The sequence below is a fragment of the Trichoplusia ni genome, chromosome 10 (genome assembly GCF_003590095.1).
Source record: "Trichoplusia ni isolate ovarian cell line Hi5 chromosome 10, tn1, whole genome shotgun sequence".
Classification (NCBI taxonomy): Eukaryota; Metazoa; Arthropoda; class Insecta; order Lepidoptera; family Noctuidae; genus Trichoplusia; species Trichoplusia ni.
Window position 1 is genome coordinate 12,233,367 of NC_039487.1, and position 19,883 is coordinate 12,253,249.

At 40.7% G+C, this 19,883-nt stretch overlaps 1 protein-coding gene across 1 annotated transcript; it reads left to right on the forward strand.

Annotated features, from left to right (window-relative positions):
* The first annotated feature begins 631 nt into the window (after positions 1-631).
* LOC113498370 (alanine aminotransferase 1-like) lies at positions 632-18,785 on the forward strand. The gene is made up of 10 exons (XM_026878388.1): positions 632-958; positions 12,025-12,114; positions 12,649-12,740; positions 14,249-14,439; positions 15,159-15,361; positions 15,931-16,053; positions 16,284-16,490; positions 16,786-16,929; positions 17,371-17,485; positions 18,169-18,785. Exons 1-10 carry the CDS (start codon positions 839-841, stop codon positions 18,315-18,317), a joined length of 1,434 nt encoding a protein of 477 aa, XP_026734189.1. The 5' UTR covers positions 632-838; the 3' UTR covers positions 18,318-18,785.
* Positions 18,786-19,883: the final 1,098 nt, after the last annotated feature.

The window sequence follows — 19,883 nt, forward strand, 5'->3', positions numbered from 1 at the left end:
ACGGAAACGATCGATCAATAAAGTACATAGAGAATTTGTAATAGGATGACTTTTGTAAGTAATATCCAATGCATATGTGAGTGTACGTTTTTACCATCTTTCGATTTAATTTATGAATAAAACCTGCAATAATCAGTACATTTTATTTCAATAAAGTTTTATATGTTGTTCGTTATACAACAGTTCTCACTTGAGTTTTACGATAGCTCCGCACAAATGAGTTTTGGAACGAGTGTCGAACATCATTAAAATTGTTATATTTGTGTCAATTGATTGAAGTTCGCTCAGTGAGAATGTTTATGTTAGCGTGAGTATTGACAATCTTAATAAGAATATAATTTCAAATCAGAATTTTAATTGAATCTTGAAAATGGACTGAAAACGAAACTAACATTGAAATTTTAAGTAGCTACGTTTTAAATAAGTAAGTAGGTAATCAGTATTTACTGAACCCTGTTCAGAAGCCAAGTTTAAGTGCTTTATAAATAACCAAATGGACTAGTTAACCAAGGTTATACGAGATACAAATTATTCACGTATTCACGCATTCAATAAAATCTAAAAAGAATGGATAGCATTATTTTTTTACACGAGATTTCGATAACAATACCCACTTATTATAGAAATAGTTATTCATCCGTATATATTAATAAGTAATTAGTATAATCACAATGTGCGTAGGCCTTTAGCTATATGGTGTGCGGGGGTACGTTTAAATATCGTTAGTAAACAGCAACCCGCAGTGAGCTCGGCCAGTGCAGTGCAACGTCGCGGGCTCTGCGCATGCGTGCATCGCACACTATACTCGTGCCTGCAGCCACAAGTTCCTCACGTCAAGATGAAGCTGGAGGCCAGCCTCACCGCAGACAACATCAACCAGAAGCTGCTGAGCATCGAGTACGCGGTGCGCGGGCCCATCCTGCAGCGCGCGCAGCAGATCGAGAGGGAACTCCAGAAGGTAACGTCCTCCCACTCCTTAACTATTCATAACGAAATTCTCCAATAAGCTTAAGTGTTTTTATCCTGCTTGGTATTGGGTAATTTAGTATATTTCTAGAATTCTTTAAGCATTTCTGGCATTTGTATTGCAAAACAATTACACGGCCGACCAATAAAATCTTAGATTGTATACAATTCGTGAAATTGTATTTTTTTACAGCCAACTCAATTGAAACGTCATTTGGGTAATGTCAAACGATATCTGTAGGTAGGCAATTTTAGTAATAGATTCGGAAATTGAACGTTTTTTTTTATTTCTTATATCAAGGGTTGTCCGGAAATGTAATGTCAGGAACATTCAAACATATTGTATGGAATGAGGCTGAAGAATTTTCTGTGATTCTTTAAATAATATAACTAAAGCGAATTATCAATGCTTATAAATTGCTTTAAAAGGCTTATGTTAAATTTGTATTGCAGTAAAACGAAATTATATTTATAAATTAACTAACGAAACTAATTGCTTGATTATTGATCCAATTATGGGCCAATTACATCTGAATTACAAACATTGATATTAGAATAATTCAGTTGACTGAAATTAATGAAGTAGGTACCTAAGTATTTGTTATACCTATCTACTTATCGTAAAAGTTATGAAAAGAGTGACTGTAATGGGTATGTAGTGCAGAAGCGTTGATTTAAATTACAAAATATAAACATGGGGGTTTCCTGTTGGCCTAGTCAGAAGTGTCAGTGACTAACTGCTAATCAGGAGGTTGTTGTTGCGGATTCGATTCCTACTGCGGTAAAAATGTATGTAATGTGGTTTTTGTAAAATATAAGTTCGTGTAAAGCAGACTATTTTGATCTCGATCCGGCATTTGTTGAGGTGCCAATCTCGATCGCGATCTAGATCGATACCTTAACCTAAGAAGCTTGCATAGATTGATCGATTTCTAGTTCCCATAGTGCTGATCCAGACTATATTGGGTCACTGGGCCACATGAAAAGAAAAACAAACATACTTGATTCAATGGGGTTTTCGACGTTGGATTTGTATAAGTTTATCATTTGCTCGTACAAAATTAAAGGAAATAGTTCACAAATAGAACGTTTCTAAGTAGTAATGTCCCGAAGTAGGAACAGACTTCAAACCCTTTTCACAGTTAAGTCGGCATAGCTCATTCGAATAAAATACCCTATTATTGGGTTTCCCTATAAAACTCAATTCTCTTTCCCTCAATCTACATTCACAGGGAACCCTTGGTAATGCATAGCTTTCTCAACACTTTAAACAGTTTCTTTCAACGTAAAGGTCGGTACAGCGGGAATTTTACAAAATACATCGAGTGCGATCGTTTCGACCGTCATAAAATAGTCAGGTACGGTTTAATCCGGAGCAGCGGCCCTGCCCCGGCCGGGCCCCCGCGGACCAACAGTTCCATGCTAACGAATGATATAGGTTTATATCTTATTGGATTCCCTTATAAATAACCATTACCAAGTCTCCTGTGCGGTATTTGACCTTCTTAATTTATGTTTATAGATTTATAGCTTATTAAGTACTTGCTAAATTAACGATTAATACAGTGCAAATCTCTATTAGGTACGTCAGGTTGGGATGAGAGAACAAGAATACTATGTAAGTACTACATTTACAAAGAATTGCGATGTGTTACCAACGTCCCTACAAAGTTTAATCATTTTGGCAATAGTTTTATTGTGAACGTGGCGCGCTAAGTCAGCCAGTGTTATATGATGGTCCTCCTCGAGACCCTCGTAACTGGAGCGGTGATATGGATCAGCATTGTGCGGTAATCGATCTATCACCACTATATCAGGCTTATTGACAACAATAGCCCCGTCAGTAATGATAGATCGGGGCTGCGTCGGCGTGACACTAGCCTTTACAAAAACTTTACGAATGTGCGCGTCGCGCTCCTACTGCTACTGAGTTTTGGGATGTTTAAGAATTGCTGACAACGTTTTACTTCTTGGTTGTTTCGACACAGGCGGTCTGGCCGCTTCCACGTCCATGTTCCCTTCCAGCGGTACATTAGTTGGTTCTTATTAGGTATTTATTTGCTTATAAATATCCATATATATATATTGTAGAGACGCGCTTCATGCACAAAACAATCGAAAAAATTGCATGGCTCGAGCTCAATATGACAAATGCCAACGTTCTCTCCAAATTCCCTAAGAGTGATTCGATGATTTTCTCCTCCGGGGCAACAACTCTGCCTTCTGTAAAGTGCTTTAAAATCTACTAACACTTGTTTGAGACAAAGTAGATTCTCCGAATGTCGCTCCATATTTAACAGGAAATTCAGCAAAAGGAGATGAAGGTCAGTGATCTCCCCTAATGTCCAGCAGTTTTAGTCCTGGTTCTGTATACAGGTGTTGAACCCAGCGGAGTCAACTACCAACCATTGACTTCATATATAATTCATGATGACCTGTTATTCAATGGATGGAAACTACAAGGCCATTATAGTATCGGGATCTTGGCTCTACACGCGTCCTTAAGAGACGGCCTTGAACTGTCATGCTAATAAAATATGCTTGCTTATGCCAGTCAGGAGGTGACCTTGTAGGCGAAATATTGTGCGTTGGGTGTTGGTCCTAAGGGTAGATGTTTAGGCCAAACATTTTTGTTTGAATATACAAAATATGACGTCATGTAGACTTGCCTACCATGCAGCTCTATTATTATTTATACCTATACGATTTCATTTGTAGACTCCAATCTATCAGATATGTAAGTTTCGTTATTTGGTTTTCTTCTATGGTAGATTTAATCTCAGCAGGAGCAGAATAACTGCCCAAACATTAACAAGATAATAAGTGGCTGAATCATGTACTCTGGTAAATATATAAGGAAGATATGTATATAAATCCATAAATCACATACAAACTTCATGTAACACTGGTCGCAGGTTACGGGCAAACAAAAGTCAAAATATAAAAATAACGAAATAAGACCCCGACACTAACAAAACAGATTTTATCAAAAACCTAACTGTGTTTCCACGAGAACCTAGATTACAAGGCAGCACGGTCCCGCGGCGCGCGCCTGCACACAATTTGAGTTAAAAAAGAAACAAAATTAACTGCTGCTCCTAACATTGTGGATCCTGTGATGTAATATGATTCCACGCAAAACATGGAAGCATAGGCCACTAGGCAGGCAAGCGGCGGATATGCAAAGCTCATGTAATGGTATAGAACATCATTGGACTTAGCATCTGACTTCATTTGCGGACGAAATCCTCTGGTACGAAGCAGTGGTTTTGACAGGAGTGTGAGAATATTTTGAGAATAGTATCTCTCGAGACAATTTTCATGACGTGTGAAGTGTACCTTCTGAATTTATTTGGCGCGTGGTCGCAGGATGTGAGATTATTTTTTGTTCGCTATTGTTGCTGGCCGGGCTGGGGACTGGGGATGGCAATAAAAACATATTTTCGTCCAGGGTTGTCTCTCATGTGTTCTGCAATAAGCGAGATTTATCGCGCTGTTTGTTACTTGTTACCCACATAACTTGATGGGGTTGTGATCGAGGGGGGATAAGTGGTGTGGAGAGATGGGGGGGGGGGTTGCGGACGCGGGGTTCGGTGCGGTAGACGTGTGCGGTTCACTTTGGTGTCAGTTTCGAGAGGAATCCACTTGTGTCAGCAATTGTAGTTTAATTTGTCATAGTTATAATGGGTGATTAAATACTTGTAAATTGGTCTTTGACTGAGCATTGACAACTTAAACAGTAGTTAACAGTTTGACCTTTTGGGTTCGCAATTAGTTACAATGTATACCTAACTTTACCTTCCTCTTACCCACCTTCATTAATATTTCTCACGAGTTATGACAACTTACGTCGTGAGGCGCTGGTACTTATAGACAAGGCTACACTCTCTCTTTCTCTGTTTTCCTTACTTTATTAAGATGTTGCGCGTTCATAGGATTATAACCAGCCACAGAAGGTAGTGTTCACTCACTCCGCAGTAAGCTCGTCACACAATAACATCTCGCTCGCTTCACATTCCTCTCCCGAAGCCTCGACTTGAATTATTTCATGTTTATTTCCTTATAGCATTCTTTTGGCGAAGGAACTTAATGTGTTTGTCGTAGATATATTAAATTTAGTTTGGCGTCTCTTTGCCTCCTGTGTTTATTCGTAATAATCTTTTAGTATATCTTCTAATCTTATTCGTGTTTTTATAAACGGTTAACAATATTACACAATAGCTAAAGTTATGGGAGAAAATCTTAATGCCCTCTCCTTGGTCGACTTTTTCCACAAAAAAGTTAGTTTACGAGGCATTTTTGGCCTTCAGGACGCTTCTTGGTTTTCTGTAAACGAGACCGAACTAGAATTCCTTGCCAAGTACGGCGGTCCGTACGGTCCCAGTAGGTGTGCTACGCGGTGTACCGCCTGAACTGGTAGATCGATGAGCTACTATCATGTCCTTGTTATCGTGTGCACTATCTAGATCGCGTATCAAGACAACTGATAGTCTAACTAAACCCTTGTTTGTTGGTGGATGTCTGCGATATTGATTTAATCAAACGGTTTAATAGCTGAGCCGTACTCTACTAGACAGTCAACTGTTTCGTGATAGCTCTTTGCTCGTGAAGCGCAAACGGTTGGTGCTTTGTTTGCTTATATAACCGTTTTATTGAGTTCAACATCTTTGACGTAACTAAATTTGGTTTAAAATTTAAAATTACGTTTAGGGTAGCCATGAAACAGAATATTATGAAAAATACTTGTTACAATGTTCAGATTGAAGATTCTTTTCGCTTAATAACTTAGAAATAGACTTTTAATTATTGAAGTGAAGTATTTATCAGTTTTTTTTGGCGAACAGAGTCTTAATAATACATTATTACAATGTCCAGTACATAATCTGATCGCTAGTAAAGCTAACCTGGTAGTTATAATGAAGCTCATCCGATGTGTGCTGCTGCCTCGGTCCAGATCATGTTTTGTTGAAGCATGTTATCATTCAATTTATTACATTTCCGACAGTTTGTTTATTTGTCAATATTATTTTACGTAAGGCATCATGTAGTGATTGTTTGTTGTGCGCTTTCCTGTTTGCATGTTTGTTGTTTTGTCGCGATTTGTGTTCATCACACTGAGCTGTCACGGTCGTCACCTTTTGATCTGGGGCTTTGCTTAACGCCCGAGCGTCATTTATTTACTGATTTCCTATCGGCAGCTGTATTATGGTTCAGTCATGAAGATATCTCATCTTGTAAGTAGGTAAGTACTAAAAAGGCGAGTGTAGTAAACAATGCATAATGTATTTATTTATTCACCAATCTCAGCATGATCCACTTGAGGCATAGATTAACGATGCATCGATGCTGGGTTGCCAAGTAGGCTCGACTCTCGACCCGCCGCTACCGGTGCAGGAAGCGAGGCGGGGGCAGTGGCGCGGGGTGTGGGGGAGGGGGGGTGCACTAATGTACCGCGACTGGCGATAACAGAACAAAAGGCAACGCTGCTGGCCACTCGGCCACCACTACTTAGCACTGCAGCGAAACACCAATGCTTCATACAAAACGAACAGTTCGCACAACAATAGCAGGTACACCATTCGTTTTAAACGATGCCTTCACAATAGCGAAACGGAACTATATTAGGGATTCATAAACATTTTATGAGAGCTCTCATCCGACAATAGTTATTATGGTACTACCCTTGCGCACTTTTAAATCTGAAAGGTCACCTAAATAATGATCTTACAAGAATTGTCCTCGCGGGTCTTTGATTGGTGACCACAGACGTCAGGTCGCTTGTAAATATATCTGCCATTGTCAATGAGATCTATAAAAGCATAAAAGAAGATAGTTTGTTAGTCGTTCCAGTATATTAAGTTTATGTTATTGTAGCATACCGCATGACATGGGGCCCTCCAGTGCCCTCGCCGATACCATCAAAACAAGTTGTCAATCTAGTTGATGCCGGGCGCCGTGCCCGCGGGGCTCGCTGGATATGTTGTATAGCCACTGGAAGTGTTATTCGAAAGACATAACCATTCGTGAGGCAATTGTCAACAGTCAGTGTGATGTCAACTAATGCAGAAGGTTTACTTTAGACAACATTCGGTAATCCAATCAGAAGGAGAGCAGCGTCAGGAATGCTTCTTATATTTCATTTGATACTTAATATCGCTGAGCTTTCCATTGATTGTATATTATGTACTGTTTCCGTAATTTTTAATGAAATTTCAGTCGCTTGAACAATGATTTCTTTGATAAAATTCGTAACGACGATAACCGTGCGGGCTTTTTTAGATTAATATTTTAAACTATCGGTTAGTATGCGATAAAAAAAATAGCGAATCTTTTGCACACGTCTGTCAACTGTCACAGGCATGATAGTAGGCGCGGTCGGTGCTCTGCGCGAGCCCGCATTTACATAGGCCGGCGGCGGCCGGGGCTCGGCCGGGATGTGTTTGTTAAACGATTGCCGATAAAATTGCTTTCTATTTGTGTGGCAACAAATATGGCTAGATAACTTATGTCTGAGATGCCTGGGAACTCGGCACACATAAATCCAGTAGATAGCTCGCCTCCAGTACCAGGGAGCACGACATCTGACATTTATCGGCACTAAAATATTTATAGGTTAGTAGGTTGCTACTTACTGTATTGGTTTCTGAATGTTTTACAATAAATCTGCCCCTGGGAATTTAGTATTCGATGTTGTCTTTGTATCCTGAAAAGGATTATCTCGAGAGCCCGTATTGTATGTTCACTTCTTGATCGATTCGATCTTCTATTCATCAGATGAGTTACTTGGTTTCTTTCGAGACGTTATTTTTAAAAATACATTTTTGTATATAGCGATGTCAAGACTAGAACCATAAAAGTTCCGTGTCTAAAGGCAAATGAAAATTATGGAAATTAATTCTTCCATAATATAACTATTTAGTACACGAGCTATCACAGTTTTACATGTACATACCTACATATATTATGTCAACGTAATGTATGTAATGTAACACCATGTACCTACGTGAAGTGTGCAGTGCCCGCTGTAGCAGTGTGTCCGGTGCGGGACAGTACAACACGTCCTCCGCTGTCCGCTGGGCGGCGCGCGGCGGCGGCTCGTAAAACAACACTTGTGAAACACTCACCGAGCTTTATTTCCGGCTTGTTGTTACTTGTTACTCTTTTAATATCGCTACAGTAAGAATCAGCTGTGTGGTAATAACTTGGAAACTTCGTTCATACATCAACAATCGTTTTAACTTGCCTTCGTGATTATCATGTTTATATGTGGACAGGTCGAGCCCATCTGGTTAATGTTATGTGGAAATACTTAGCTGGAGCTAGAGGAGGTCGAATAACAACGCAATTAATAAGATAAATATATTTTTGGTGAGCAATGAAGAGGCGGAGGAAAGTTTCCTCATCACGACGATAAACAGGTAGACGTATGCCAGAAGTTATTGAGTTCAAAGTTCTTAATGAGAAAGTGGGGAGTGTTCATTGTGCCACCATATTGTTATGAAGCTATGTGTATTATGTAGATATAAGTATTATGTAACAAGCTAATACCCGCGGCTTTGCCCGCGCGGTTATCGGTTATCGCGGCAAAAAACTCATCTTACCCGAGATTTACGCTAACTCCATACCTTAACAAAATCATTTGAACAGTTAAGTCGAGTAAGCGTTACTTTTTGACTCGGGCATTACTCGATGACTTATGAGATAATTCAAACACACGAAGGCCCCTGAGCTTGTATATTCTTGAGCATTCCTCGTCTCGTAAATATTGTGCAGGTTTTATTTGCGTCAGACATTCTCCAGTTCGTTACCCGGCACGTCTCGTGTCGCGGCTCCGCGCTCCACGCACACAATATTTGTATAGCCTGAAGACATTCCTTGATACACTCATGTTTGTGTACCTATGATAACTAGTATAGGTGTAAACCGACAGCTAGTATCTCCCCAGAATATTCCTTATTTGTTTTCTATTCGTAGTCTTATCATAGTATCTGTTCAAATTGGCCAAATGAATTTTTGTGCCAGTGTAGTTAGTCAAAAAAGAACCAAATTCAGGGAGCTGAAATTACAGACAAGTTGAGTTCTTGTATTTTCCTTATCAGCACATAATTTCCAAGCTTCAATAACTAAGAATAAGTGCAAAGCTCTCGCGTTCCCGTCGCACCTGCGTGTCAGCGGCGCGGCGCGGGCAGGGCGCGGGCAGGGCGTGCGGGTGACAGCAGCTACGTAATGCGGTTTGCGCGCCCGCCTCCCCACAGCATCCCCGTACACTCGGTCACACATGCACAACAATTACAAACAAATGTAAACTGATTTACTGGAAAATATTTTTTAATCCATATGAGATAACTGAATAATGCTTGATGCAAGCTTATCGGTGATTATTTTTAATCCACAGATACCAGTGTAAGAATTTAGGAGGTATTTTGTACGCCCGTGTGGGCAAAACATGTAAGGACATAAGTTACTATTGTACCATGCAACTCATATTTTTTACAAATAAATAATTATGATTATGATTATTTTATGATCAATACTCACTCAACTTTTACAATTAAAACTCAATGAAATTAAAATAAATCAAACTAAGTCCTCACCAGGAGCCATTATATTCATAGTACTTTTATTTTAGTTAAGTTAGTTCCTCGTACTGTTTACTCGGAGGTAAGTTAAATACAAACTGCTAACATCGGTTCTGCCTGGGAGTCCTCCGAGTGTGACCGCTCTCACCTCGCCTCGTGTGGAATTATTTGCAGCGACATTTTGGTTTGTGTAAAACTGTAGCAGTCCTCCCGCGGTTCGTTAAGCACATTACACCGTCGCGGCCGCTCTCGCGTGTGTCTGCAACACGCCTGCTCTGCTCTCGGCGACATTTTAATTGCAACCATATTGTTCACTGTCCTCACATACAGGTTTGCATCTTGAAACATATCGAGCGTCCCGTATCGCTAGTTAAGAGCATTTTATAAATTAAACCTGGACTCTCAGGATAACTTAACGAGTTGGGCGTTTATAAAACGATTAGGTCTCATTGCATTGTGTGAAAACTTTTTAGTAATCACAACAATAGTGTGCTGGATCTCTGAAACACTCGTTGTGTATCGGACTGGAAACAAAACTATTTTCATTAGTAGTTACTCATTGTGTTCCCTTATCGTGATTAAACACACATTTCTTTGTAACGTTAAGTTTTTGCATGTGCTGCCTACATACTGAAAGAGTCTTAGTAAAGATTTTCAAATCGTTTCCTTATAATGAACCTTCGTGCGAATTCTAGAATGTTTGCCGAATGCCTAACAGTTAGTTTGTAGAACAGCTACGAAGAAATTTTACTAAAAAAATTCTCGTTCGTTTATAAAATTGAGTAACGATGGGCGCACTTGACGGCTGCTTTGTAACTTTCGCGAATACCCATCAATAACTACCATTCATAACTAAAACTTGATGGTGTAGATGTAATTTTATAATTAGCGTTTTTGTTGAGTACCTTTATAAAGGTAGATGTAAGTATCACAGAGGTTCGGGTGTGTTATCCAGGGGTCGGGCGCGCCGCCAGCTCGCCGCGCGCCGGCTCTCCAAACGCCGATGTTTTACATTTTAGTGCCCATTTCCTTACAGATGAGTTTTTGTTGAAGCCCGAAGATTAACAGCCTTCTCGATTTACTAGAGTATCCATTTATAAAGCTGCTGGGTAAATATCTGTGATAACTAACATTGTTTAGTACTGTGAACCAGGCTTGTAGCGTCTATGTAACTCGAATTCATAACGTCAAAATTTACATATGGTATCGAATACATTTGAGCCAAAATTTAAATTTAAATTACCTTGAAGGTAAGCAGTATTTGTCCGTTTTCGTTAGGAGTAAGTGCATCCGCGTTTTTCTATTACCGAAGTGTTAGTATAGTGTTATCGGAAGTAATTACAGGCAGGTAATAACAATGCAGCCATAACTGCGTTGATTAAACTGTGAACACAGCTGTTTTGGTACGTGACTGAGGAGAAAAAAATATAACAAAGCAATCTATAGTAATGTAATATAGATATGATTATTTCGATTTCTTTCATTTTTTAGCAACGAGATAATAAATGCAGGGCCCATATTTTTGACTTCAAATGCAAAAACGACTACTTTGTATAAAATTGGCACATTTTTGTGTGTCATTCTGTGGCATCGCCACCCCCAAACGGATAGGTCGATTTTGATTTGTTTGTAAGGTGCATAAGTCAGGAGTGTTCGTAGTTATGGTTAATAAAAATCAGCCTTAAGATTTACATAACTATACCCTTTGATTAATTTCAAATTTAAGATTTTCGGGACTTTATTCTCATAATTATTAAAAAGTGCAGTAGTCGGATACAATGCACTGTATGCGGCGTGCTCGCGCATGCGCGCTGTCCACCTTGGCCTTCCTACGCTTATGACGTCTTCCAATTGTGTTATCACGTTATCAGCGTGTCTGAACCCGCGCTATCGGCCGCCACGTGTGGCCTCCAGCCCGCACAGCCCGCCAGCTGACCCAAACAGTTTTACTTTCACACTCGTTTATACACGCAATGTTCTATACGCGTTTGATAAGATTAGCAGGAATCACGTAACGTAGCTACGCTGTTCGTAGTTATTTGGATATGAAGGGTGTAAGCCTTTGGCAATATCGCGTTACAAGCTTTAGGTATCAAGTTGGTGTTTGCAAATATAACCTGTATCAACAATTCCATCTGTAAATAAGAGTTAAATATGTTGTTACATATAAACTATAGTCACAGTTACAGAGCTCATTGATAGATTTCCTTTAGATAAGGTAAGAGCGTGATGCTGTATTGTTGTAGTCATATAATTTATGCTATTTACAATTATTTACGGCGTGACAAGGCTTTATTATAGGAGTTGCTAGCTGTGTAATAAGTAGGTGTAAGGATTTTCCTGGAAACACGACTCACGACAGAATACAGAACTCGAAATAGATTTTTGTTTCATTGTTTTGTATTATTTGTAATATTATATGTAATATTAAACTGATAAGAGTATGCTGCCTATTAAGTGAGTCTGTGTTGTTCCCCAGGGAGTGCCGAAGCCGTTCCCGCGTGTGGTGCGCGCCAACATCGGCGACTGCCACGCGCTCGGACAGAAACCCTTCACCTTCATCAGACAGGTCAGTTTCACTCATCACACATCACATATTGCCTCACGGTTTACTTAAAAATATCAAAGCGAAAAGGGAAAGCCTTTATGGTGTACCTAATTACTTTGATATTTTGAAAGTTTTCGCGTTGGTGTCACGCGCAATAACAGATTAAACCACCTACAAAACTACTTATGATGAAATTGAGTTCGTTTTCACATTTCCCATCCCACACATGCGGCCCTTTCGTGGGCGTGGGCTGTGGGCGACGAACCTTAATGCGACATATTAAGTACAAAAATATAATTAGAATATGTTGCACACATATCGAACGATTAAGAGATCTGTTGTGTAACAAGTCATGTTATTATTACAGAATAATACAGAATATTACTACATACTATGATAAAGTTACTACCAAGCTCGATCATTACAAATGTCTCTTTATCAATTCTTAAATAAACTACAGGATTATGAATAGAATGCTGTTAGGTACACTATCAGCGGCTGACTTGAGAGAAAACTTAAAATCAAAGTGTATGTGTGTGTGTGTGTGTGTGTCAGGTTCTGGCGCTGGCGGCGTGCCCCGAGATGGCGAGCGCCGCCGTGCCCGAGGACGTGCAGCAGAGAGTCAGGGAGATCCTCGAGGACTGCACGTAAGGAATCAAGTGAACATTGCAATCATACATACAATTGATTGGTAGCAGTTAGCTCAAGCTTATCCATCGGGATTGCCGGAGGCTTTAGTCAATAGTTGCACTATTTAACCAAATCTAATAATTATGAATATACCAAAACCAATGCTAATAAGTCCTGTTGCTAATAACTCGCACGCAACCAAAATCAAATTCCTCTCCACCTAATTACTGTAGGAGTTAATGACACAGAATGCGCTAACGACTCGTAATAACATAACTCTCACCTGCACTGATTGATACCCACCAGTGATTGATTGACATTCATATTCCGTTTACATTGATTCGTTCCACCGCTGACAGCCGCCATTACTAATGAGCAATTGTTAGGTAATCTGTGCTAATGTTATCCGATATATTAATATTGCAATTACACACGATTAGCTCAGGCCGGAACCATCGGGTTCGTTTCATTGGGTATTGTAATTTTACATTTGTGTGTGGACATGTGTGGACAGCTTCATTATTTGGTAAATACTTTGTTATACTGTCGCAGGAGAAATTATTATTAAAGCGGTATGAGTACTCTCGGGTGGTGTTGCGAATGTGTGTCGTATTTCCGTCTAGCTGCACCGCTTGTATAAACACCTGTACCACACAAACGTGCTCTGCTACACTTTACACTGGTGCAGTCGATATCAGCTTGGTTTATAAAGTCTACGAGCTGTCTTGTTGGTTTTCAAGCTAAATTCAGTCTAGCTCTCATCGTTTATAATTTTTTTTCTTTCATATTCATTCTTTGATCACAATGAGTTTGCATATACTAGAATAATAAGCGAGCTTGAGCCCAGGCATTTAAAATGCGGAGCATAAAATAATAAGATCCAATTGATCATCGTAACGTACGCGTGTCAATCAGAGCTGTCGCCATCCCGTCACCGTCCGTCACCACTAACACTCGTATATACAGAAGTCAGTTCCTCCTGGCCCTAGCATCCCTCCACGTGACGCGGCTACACAAGCAGGTTGTCTTCCACGATGTCTAATAAACACGTCGCGTGATCCCATAACTGTCATCTGAGATAAAACGATCGCGACATTGGTACAATGTTAAGTATTAACCGGGACAGTGAGCGCGACTTACCTCGTCTCCTGTCTGCTCGCCGACGTTTATAGCACCTTCGTCACCTGAACATGACGTCATGTCAACGCTCCCAATAAACGTTTGGATTCCGGAGGCTGCTCCACCAACGTATAATATAATATTACTCAATAATTTTGTTGATTGACAAAGCTCGTGATAAAATAGGATTAAAGTCGACAGTTTTCGTATCATGAATTCTTGTATTTAATTTTTATTTTGTGATCGAATTGCTTGAATGATAAATGATAAGTCAAAGTCACGAAAGTTGTCAAAAAGGAAATGTCATTCCTTTAAATTTAAGGTACTTACTTGATCAAAGCGAACGTTTGCATTATTTTTATGTCCCCTTGTTTTCTTCCTAACTAGTTCCATGTCGTTCCCCCAGGCAAGGCTCAGTGGGGGCCTACTCCCCGTCAGGCGGGCTGGCGCTGGTGCGGCGGCGCGTGGCGGAGTTCCTGGCGGCGCGGGACGGCGTGCCGGCCAGCGCTGACGACATCCACCTCGGCTCCGGCGCCTCTGACGTCATCAAGGCAGTGCTCACCATGTTCGCCGAGCAAGTTGACGGGAAACCATCCGGTAACGGCAACATGAACATATCTGTAATTAAGGACCCTACATACTGAATATAGCATTCAAGACGAGTGTCAGATTATTGGAACATATTCAAGATAGTCTACATAATAACTGCCACATCATATACATATACCTGCTATGGTTATCTACAGCCCGATGTGTGTTTGTTGGCAGACGAACATGACTATGTATATTTTATACAAAAACCAAAAGCCAATTGAAGAAAACACGATTTCCCTCTGGCGGTGGATTAGTGGCACTCAGTCTGTGTTTGTACGATATGGAAATTTGTTAACACAATAGCTTATTGTATTGCGACTCGCGGAACCACCCTTTGTGCTTATTCCATTCAGAAGAATGGTAAAAGGGTATGAAAGTATATAATTCTGAATGTAAGGATAACAAAAGCAATCTATTTTAAAATTAGTATTTCTGAACAGATGTTCCGTTTTATGAAACCGCCGCCGCGCGCCGCCCGGCGCCCCACCAGCGCGCGCTCGCGTTGGGTTCTCGTTCCACTGTTATATTTATTGCGATTCTGCTTTATGAAATTTATGCTTGTCATTGCTTTGCTTTATGTTTTCATGATAGCTTAAACGGATTCAAAAGTTTCTCTCACTATCAGATTTGTTATCCAACTTTAGAAGATAGATACCTCCTATTAGATGCTTACGTTATTAATGATTGAATGTTCGAGTATGTAACTGTCGTGATTTGTGCAGCGGTGATGATCCCAGTGCCGCAGTACCCGCTGTTCTCGGGCACGCTGTCGGAGCTGGGGCTGGTGCGAGCGGACTACCAGCTGGACGAGGAGCGGGCGTGGGCGCTGCAGCCCAGCGAGCTGGAGCGGGCGCACGCGGCCGCCAGCCAGCACGCGCGGGTGCGGGCCATCGTCGTCATCAACCCCGGGAACCCCACCGGACAGGTAAGCTACATAAACTGCTGTGAGGCAATAGCCAGATTGCAATATAATTTAACTATAGGGATATTAATATTATGATGAACTGAAAACATAAACTAAGCTCTACACAAGCTTTAACGGTGCGGTTACAAAAATACTTAATCATATAGGTACATTGGAACTTGAAGGCAAATTGAAAATAAACTAAAAATTAAAAGGGACAAAAATATCCATCCACTACATGTACATACATGTACAGTATTATAGGCTGCTATAACCGTGTACAATGGCGCGCAGTTAGTGGGCGACGCGGTATTAATCAGCCGGCATTCACAGCCGCGCGGCAATTTGATCGACCGCCGCCACCAAATATTGGAAACTATTGCAAAGCTAAATTATTATAACTACAAATAGCGATATGAAAACACCCGTTTGACAAATAGCTTTGATTCATGGTTTGCGGCGGCGACCCGCGTGACACGTGCGGCCCGCGCGGAACCACTCTGAATTTTATTCATGAGGAAAATGATAGCTATTATTAGCTTTATGCTTTTCTAGGTGTAGTATATTCAATAAGTTTTGATACCACACAGGTGTTAACTCGCGAAAACATCGAGGAGGTGATCAAGTTCGCCTACCAGCACGACCTGTTCATCATGGCGGACGAGGTGTACCAGGAGAACATCGTCAGCAAACCATTCCACTCCTTTAAGAAGGTAAACTGTTGTGTGATAGCAGTGCAAAATTATGTACTAGGAGTTAAACGTAGGAGGAATATAAATTAGCATTGTAAACGATCAAATATGTTTTTATCAACCCTTTAACTCCACGTTGAATCCATTGAAGCTGTGACAGGGTAAGTAGTAAGACCTGCTAAGGTTGCCAAGACACCGTTTATTTTTCTTAATCCTTTTCTGATCTGAGTTTGGTATGATGTGGTGGGCAGGTGATGCACGAGATGGGTGGTCCGTACGCGGGCATGGAGCTGGCCAGCTTCGTGACGTGCTCGAAGGGCTGGGCGGCGGAGTGCGGGCTGCGCGCCGGCTTCGTGGAGCTGCTGCGCCTGGCGCCGCGCGTGCTGGCCGCCTTCCGCGCCGCGCGCGCCGTCATGCAGTGCCCCTCCGTGCTGGGACAGTGCGTGCTCGACTGCGTGGTCAGGCACTCTCACACTTGTTCATACCAATTCTAATTATTTTTTTTCAATTTTATAGCACTGTGCGCTGTGCCTCTGCCTCCCCGTAAAGTTAAAACTGTCCCTATGTATGGCCCTGGTTTTTCTCCATGTAATTAATCACATTAAATCCGATCTCTCTCTCCTGTTATTTGGTTCAGATTAAAGAGAAATACGTGGCCAGTATTATTTATCTTCTTTCTTTCGTTTCTTTTCTGAAAATAAACTTTCACTTCTATACGTAGTGAGTAACCCTCTTTATCGTTGTGGTGTCCAGATGAAGCGTCCGGCGCCGGGCGAGCCCTCGTACGCGCAGTTCGCGGCGGAGCTGGCGGCGGTCCGGCGCGTGCTGGCCGAGCGGACCGCTACTGCCTACCACACCTTCAACTCAATCCCCGGATACTTCTGCAACCCCATAGATGTGCGAACACCAATCACTAGTATAGTAAATCGTCGTGTTACTTCACACTCCGTCACGTTACTCTTATAGACCAATGAGTTGAGTGAGAAATCAGTCGCAAAACCCACATTTTTTGCCTTGAGTTCGAACTTGAGATGTTTTATTACGCTGACGTGCGGTCTCATCACCTATTCACTACCATCTTTACTTTATTGCATATTTCTATTTTAACTGCCCGTTCCGTTTAGCTTTATTTCCTTCATAGTTCACGAACTAAGTCTGTACTGCACTAAGTACAGACTTATTCGAGTATTATGCAAATTGTTTGACTACTGTTTTATGTAGATGTAATGGAGCTTATATTTCACTGCCGCCGTTTACGATTGACTTTATGGTACATTACTGAAAACTTCTTTTGTATCTAATATTTAATATGAATGTTGTCGGTTGGTTTCGGTCCAGGGTTCGATGTTCGCGTACCCTCGCGTGGATATCCCGGAGCGCGCGCAGGAGGCGGCGCGGGACCTCGGCCTCAGTCCGGATGAGTTCTACTGCCTCCGGCTGCTCGAGGAAACTGGTGTGTCCCCGTACTCACATTTGTACAGAATATAAATTTCTGTTCTGGAAAACTGCCTTTTAGCTGTTGAATAAGAAAAGTGTGATTCTCTACAAGATGTAAATATAACTTACTTGAGTACCTCCTGGTTACTTAAAACATACCTAAGTGCAAGCAAATGGCACAGTGCTTGTTTACAAGAGCCGTAGACGCCGACCACTTGTTAAACGTGTGTTAAGATATAGAGCTTGCTAACAGCAGGCTGGTAATTACCCGCTGGCAGCCTGCGGCGGCTCCTACAGCGCGTCCCAGCCCGAACTGCCGGAGCTTGTGAACTAGAGTCTTCCGACTTGGACCATCCTGCATTGAATTTTTAAGCACCTCTCAGAGAGCGCTAAAAACATGAATTGTTAACTAACTCCGGTATTTACTGACTCTACATCGAATAATATTACATCAGGCAAATTCCCAGAATACCAAAACCGATTTTCATGTATGAGGTATTGTTAGAAACCTTGCATCCTCCAGGCTTACATAACCTATTGATTGGCAAAATATAGAATTCTATGAATTTACTTTTCAAGTGAATAGTGGTTTTTTTTGTGATACGCAAATAAAATAATGTTTATGCCCATGTTATGATTCTGACCAGCTGCCAGAAGTTAGGTGAAGCCATATGACAGTATGGTGTGTTTGTGTTGCAGGCGTGTGCGTGATCCCGGGCACGGGCTTCGGGCAGCGCGCCGGCACCTTCCACTTCCGCACCACCATCCTGCATCCTCGAGACGAGTTCCAGCACATGATGGACTGCTTCCGAAGGTTCCACCTGGACTTCCTGGAGAAATACTCGTAGAGAACACACCGAGATTACATCTGCTCATAGATTTATTAATGTATATGTGAAAAATAAAAGTATTTGTATTTGGTAGGATATTAAGTATACTAAAAGGTATTATTTCGTGAAAAGCTGACATCATTTAACTTAAGTATTGTACCTAACTTGTTTCAGAGATCTGTAAAACTTAATTTACTAATGCGCCTAGTTTATTTATCATGACATTATCATGTCTTTAATTAGTAGTAACAATCATTAATAAAGAATAGTTACCTGATAGTACAAACGCGGGATTCCTCTCAATTGCGTAATTACTTGTCTGTGACGTCACCCTGAGTGTCAACTGTTTGTTCACTTGATTACGCTAATAACCTCGTAATGCCAATTAATACGAGTTCAATTAGTATAAAGCTGATCTGTTGCAGAACTAAGATATTTTATGTAAATATGTATTTTAATTGGTATAATAAATACAATGTTATTGTGTGCCTTTAAAATGTTGTTTTTTCTATAGTGATTAAGGCTTTTTGTTTTAGTTTTTGGCTCCCGTTTCTCGCTCTGGCGATTGTTTTTTTTTATTAGAACTTAAGTTTGAAGTTCATTGCAAAGGTGACAATTTGCATACTACTCGGTATCAACAAAATAGTATGACAATGCGGACCACTAAGTTATTTCGAATTGAACATAATAGGGTTCTGGGCAAAAATAAGTCGAATTAGTCGTAATCGAACTATTTTACTAAATGAATTAAAATTATGGAGATAAAACTATCAAAGATGGTGTAATGTATAGAAGTGAGGACCAGCGTCAATAAGTATTATATATTTTTAGAAATCTGTGTTAAGACTTTTAATCGAATGCCCGATTATATAATGGTAAGGATTCTGAAAGCTGTATAATAATACAACAGCAGCGTGCCGTGACCGCCGCCCGCCGACAATATTCCACGACTTCGTTATTTCGTCGTTCTTATTAATCATTTGCCTAACGATCCTTGAACACTGCCCACCGCCTCATTGCAGACCAATTAACAGAGACCAAAAGAAGGTTCACATTAAGGAATTGAAAAAAATCATAAATACAAGAAAACTTACTCTGTAACGAACAAAATGAGTATTTGTTGGTGGTTCGTTGATTACCGGCGCTTTAGGTAAGGGTTTTCCATACTGTACCTTCTGCAGTTTCCTGCGTATTGGCCCGAGTCACGCGATACATCACTGTTTATTGCCTGGGAAACGAACCCGGGCTACTGCGCTTAATTAATGTTACTACGTGCGCCAATTTTTACAAAATGTTTTAACTTTGTTGTAAGTTTTCAGATAAGAAATGATGTTTCTTCATGTAGAGTTTCTCTTTATTGAGCCACTTTAGACAATTGTTGTTGTTTCAGGCTTACAATGTTATCTGACCATTCAAATAAAAACACTTTTACTTTCCAACCAAGTTTTGAAATTTACGAGCTTATCGTAAAACTTAAGCTGTGTCAAATGCGAGCCGGGTTTGCGACACTAAAGGGATCTTTACACTGAAAAAATCTTATTTGCAAAATAAAGTTACACTCTCTACATTTTACTAAATCTGTGA

What these genes read in the sequence shown, in the direction of transcription:
- LOC113498370 (XM_026878388.1), top strand. Translation starts at nt 839, where the DNA reads ATGAAGCTGGAGGCCAGCCTCACCGCAGACAACATCAACCAGAAGCTG. An exon ending in GAGATCCTCGAGGACTGCAC is followed by an intron (nt 12,741 to 14,248) that starts GTAAGGAATCAA and finishes TCGTTCCCCCAG; the next exon opens with GCAAGGCTCAGTGGGGGCCT. An exon ending in ACTTCTGCAACCCCATAGAT is followed by an intron (nt 16,930 to 17,370) that starts GTGCGAACACCA and finishes GTTTCGGTCCAG; the next exon opens with GGTTCGATGTTCGCGTACCC.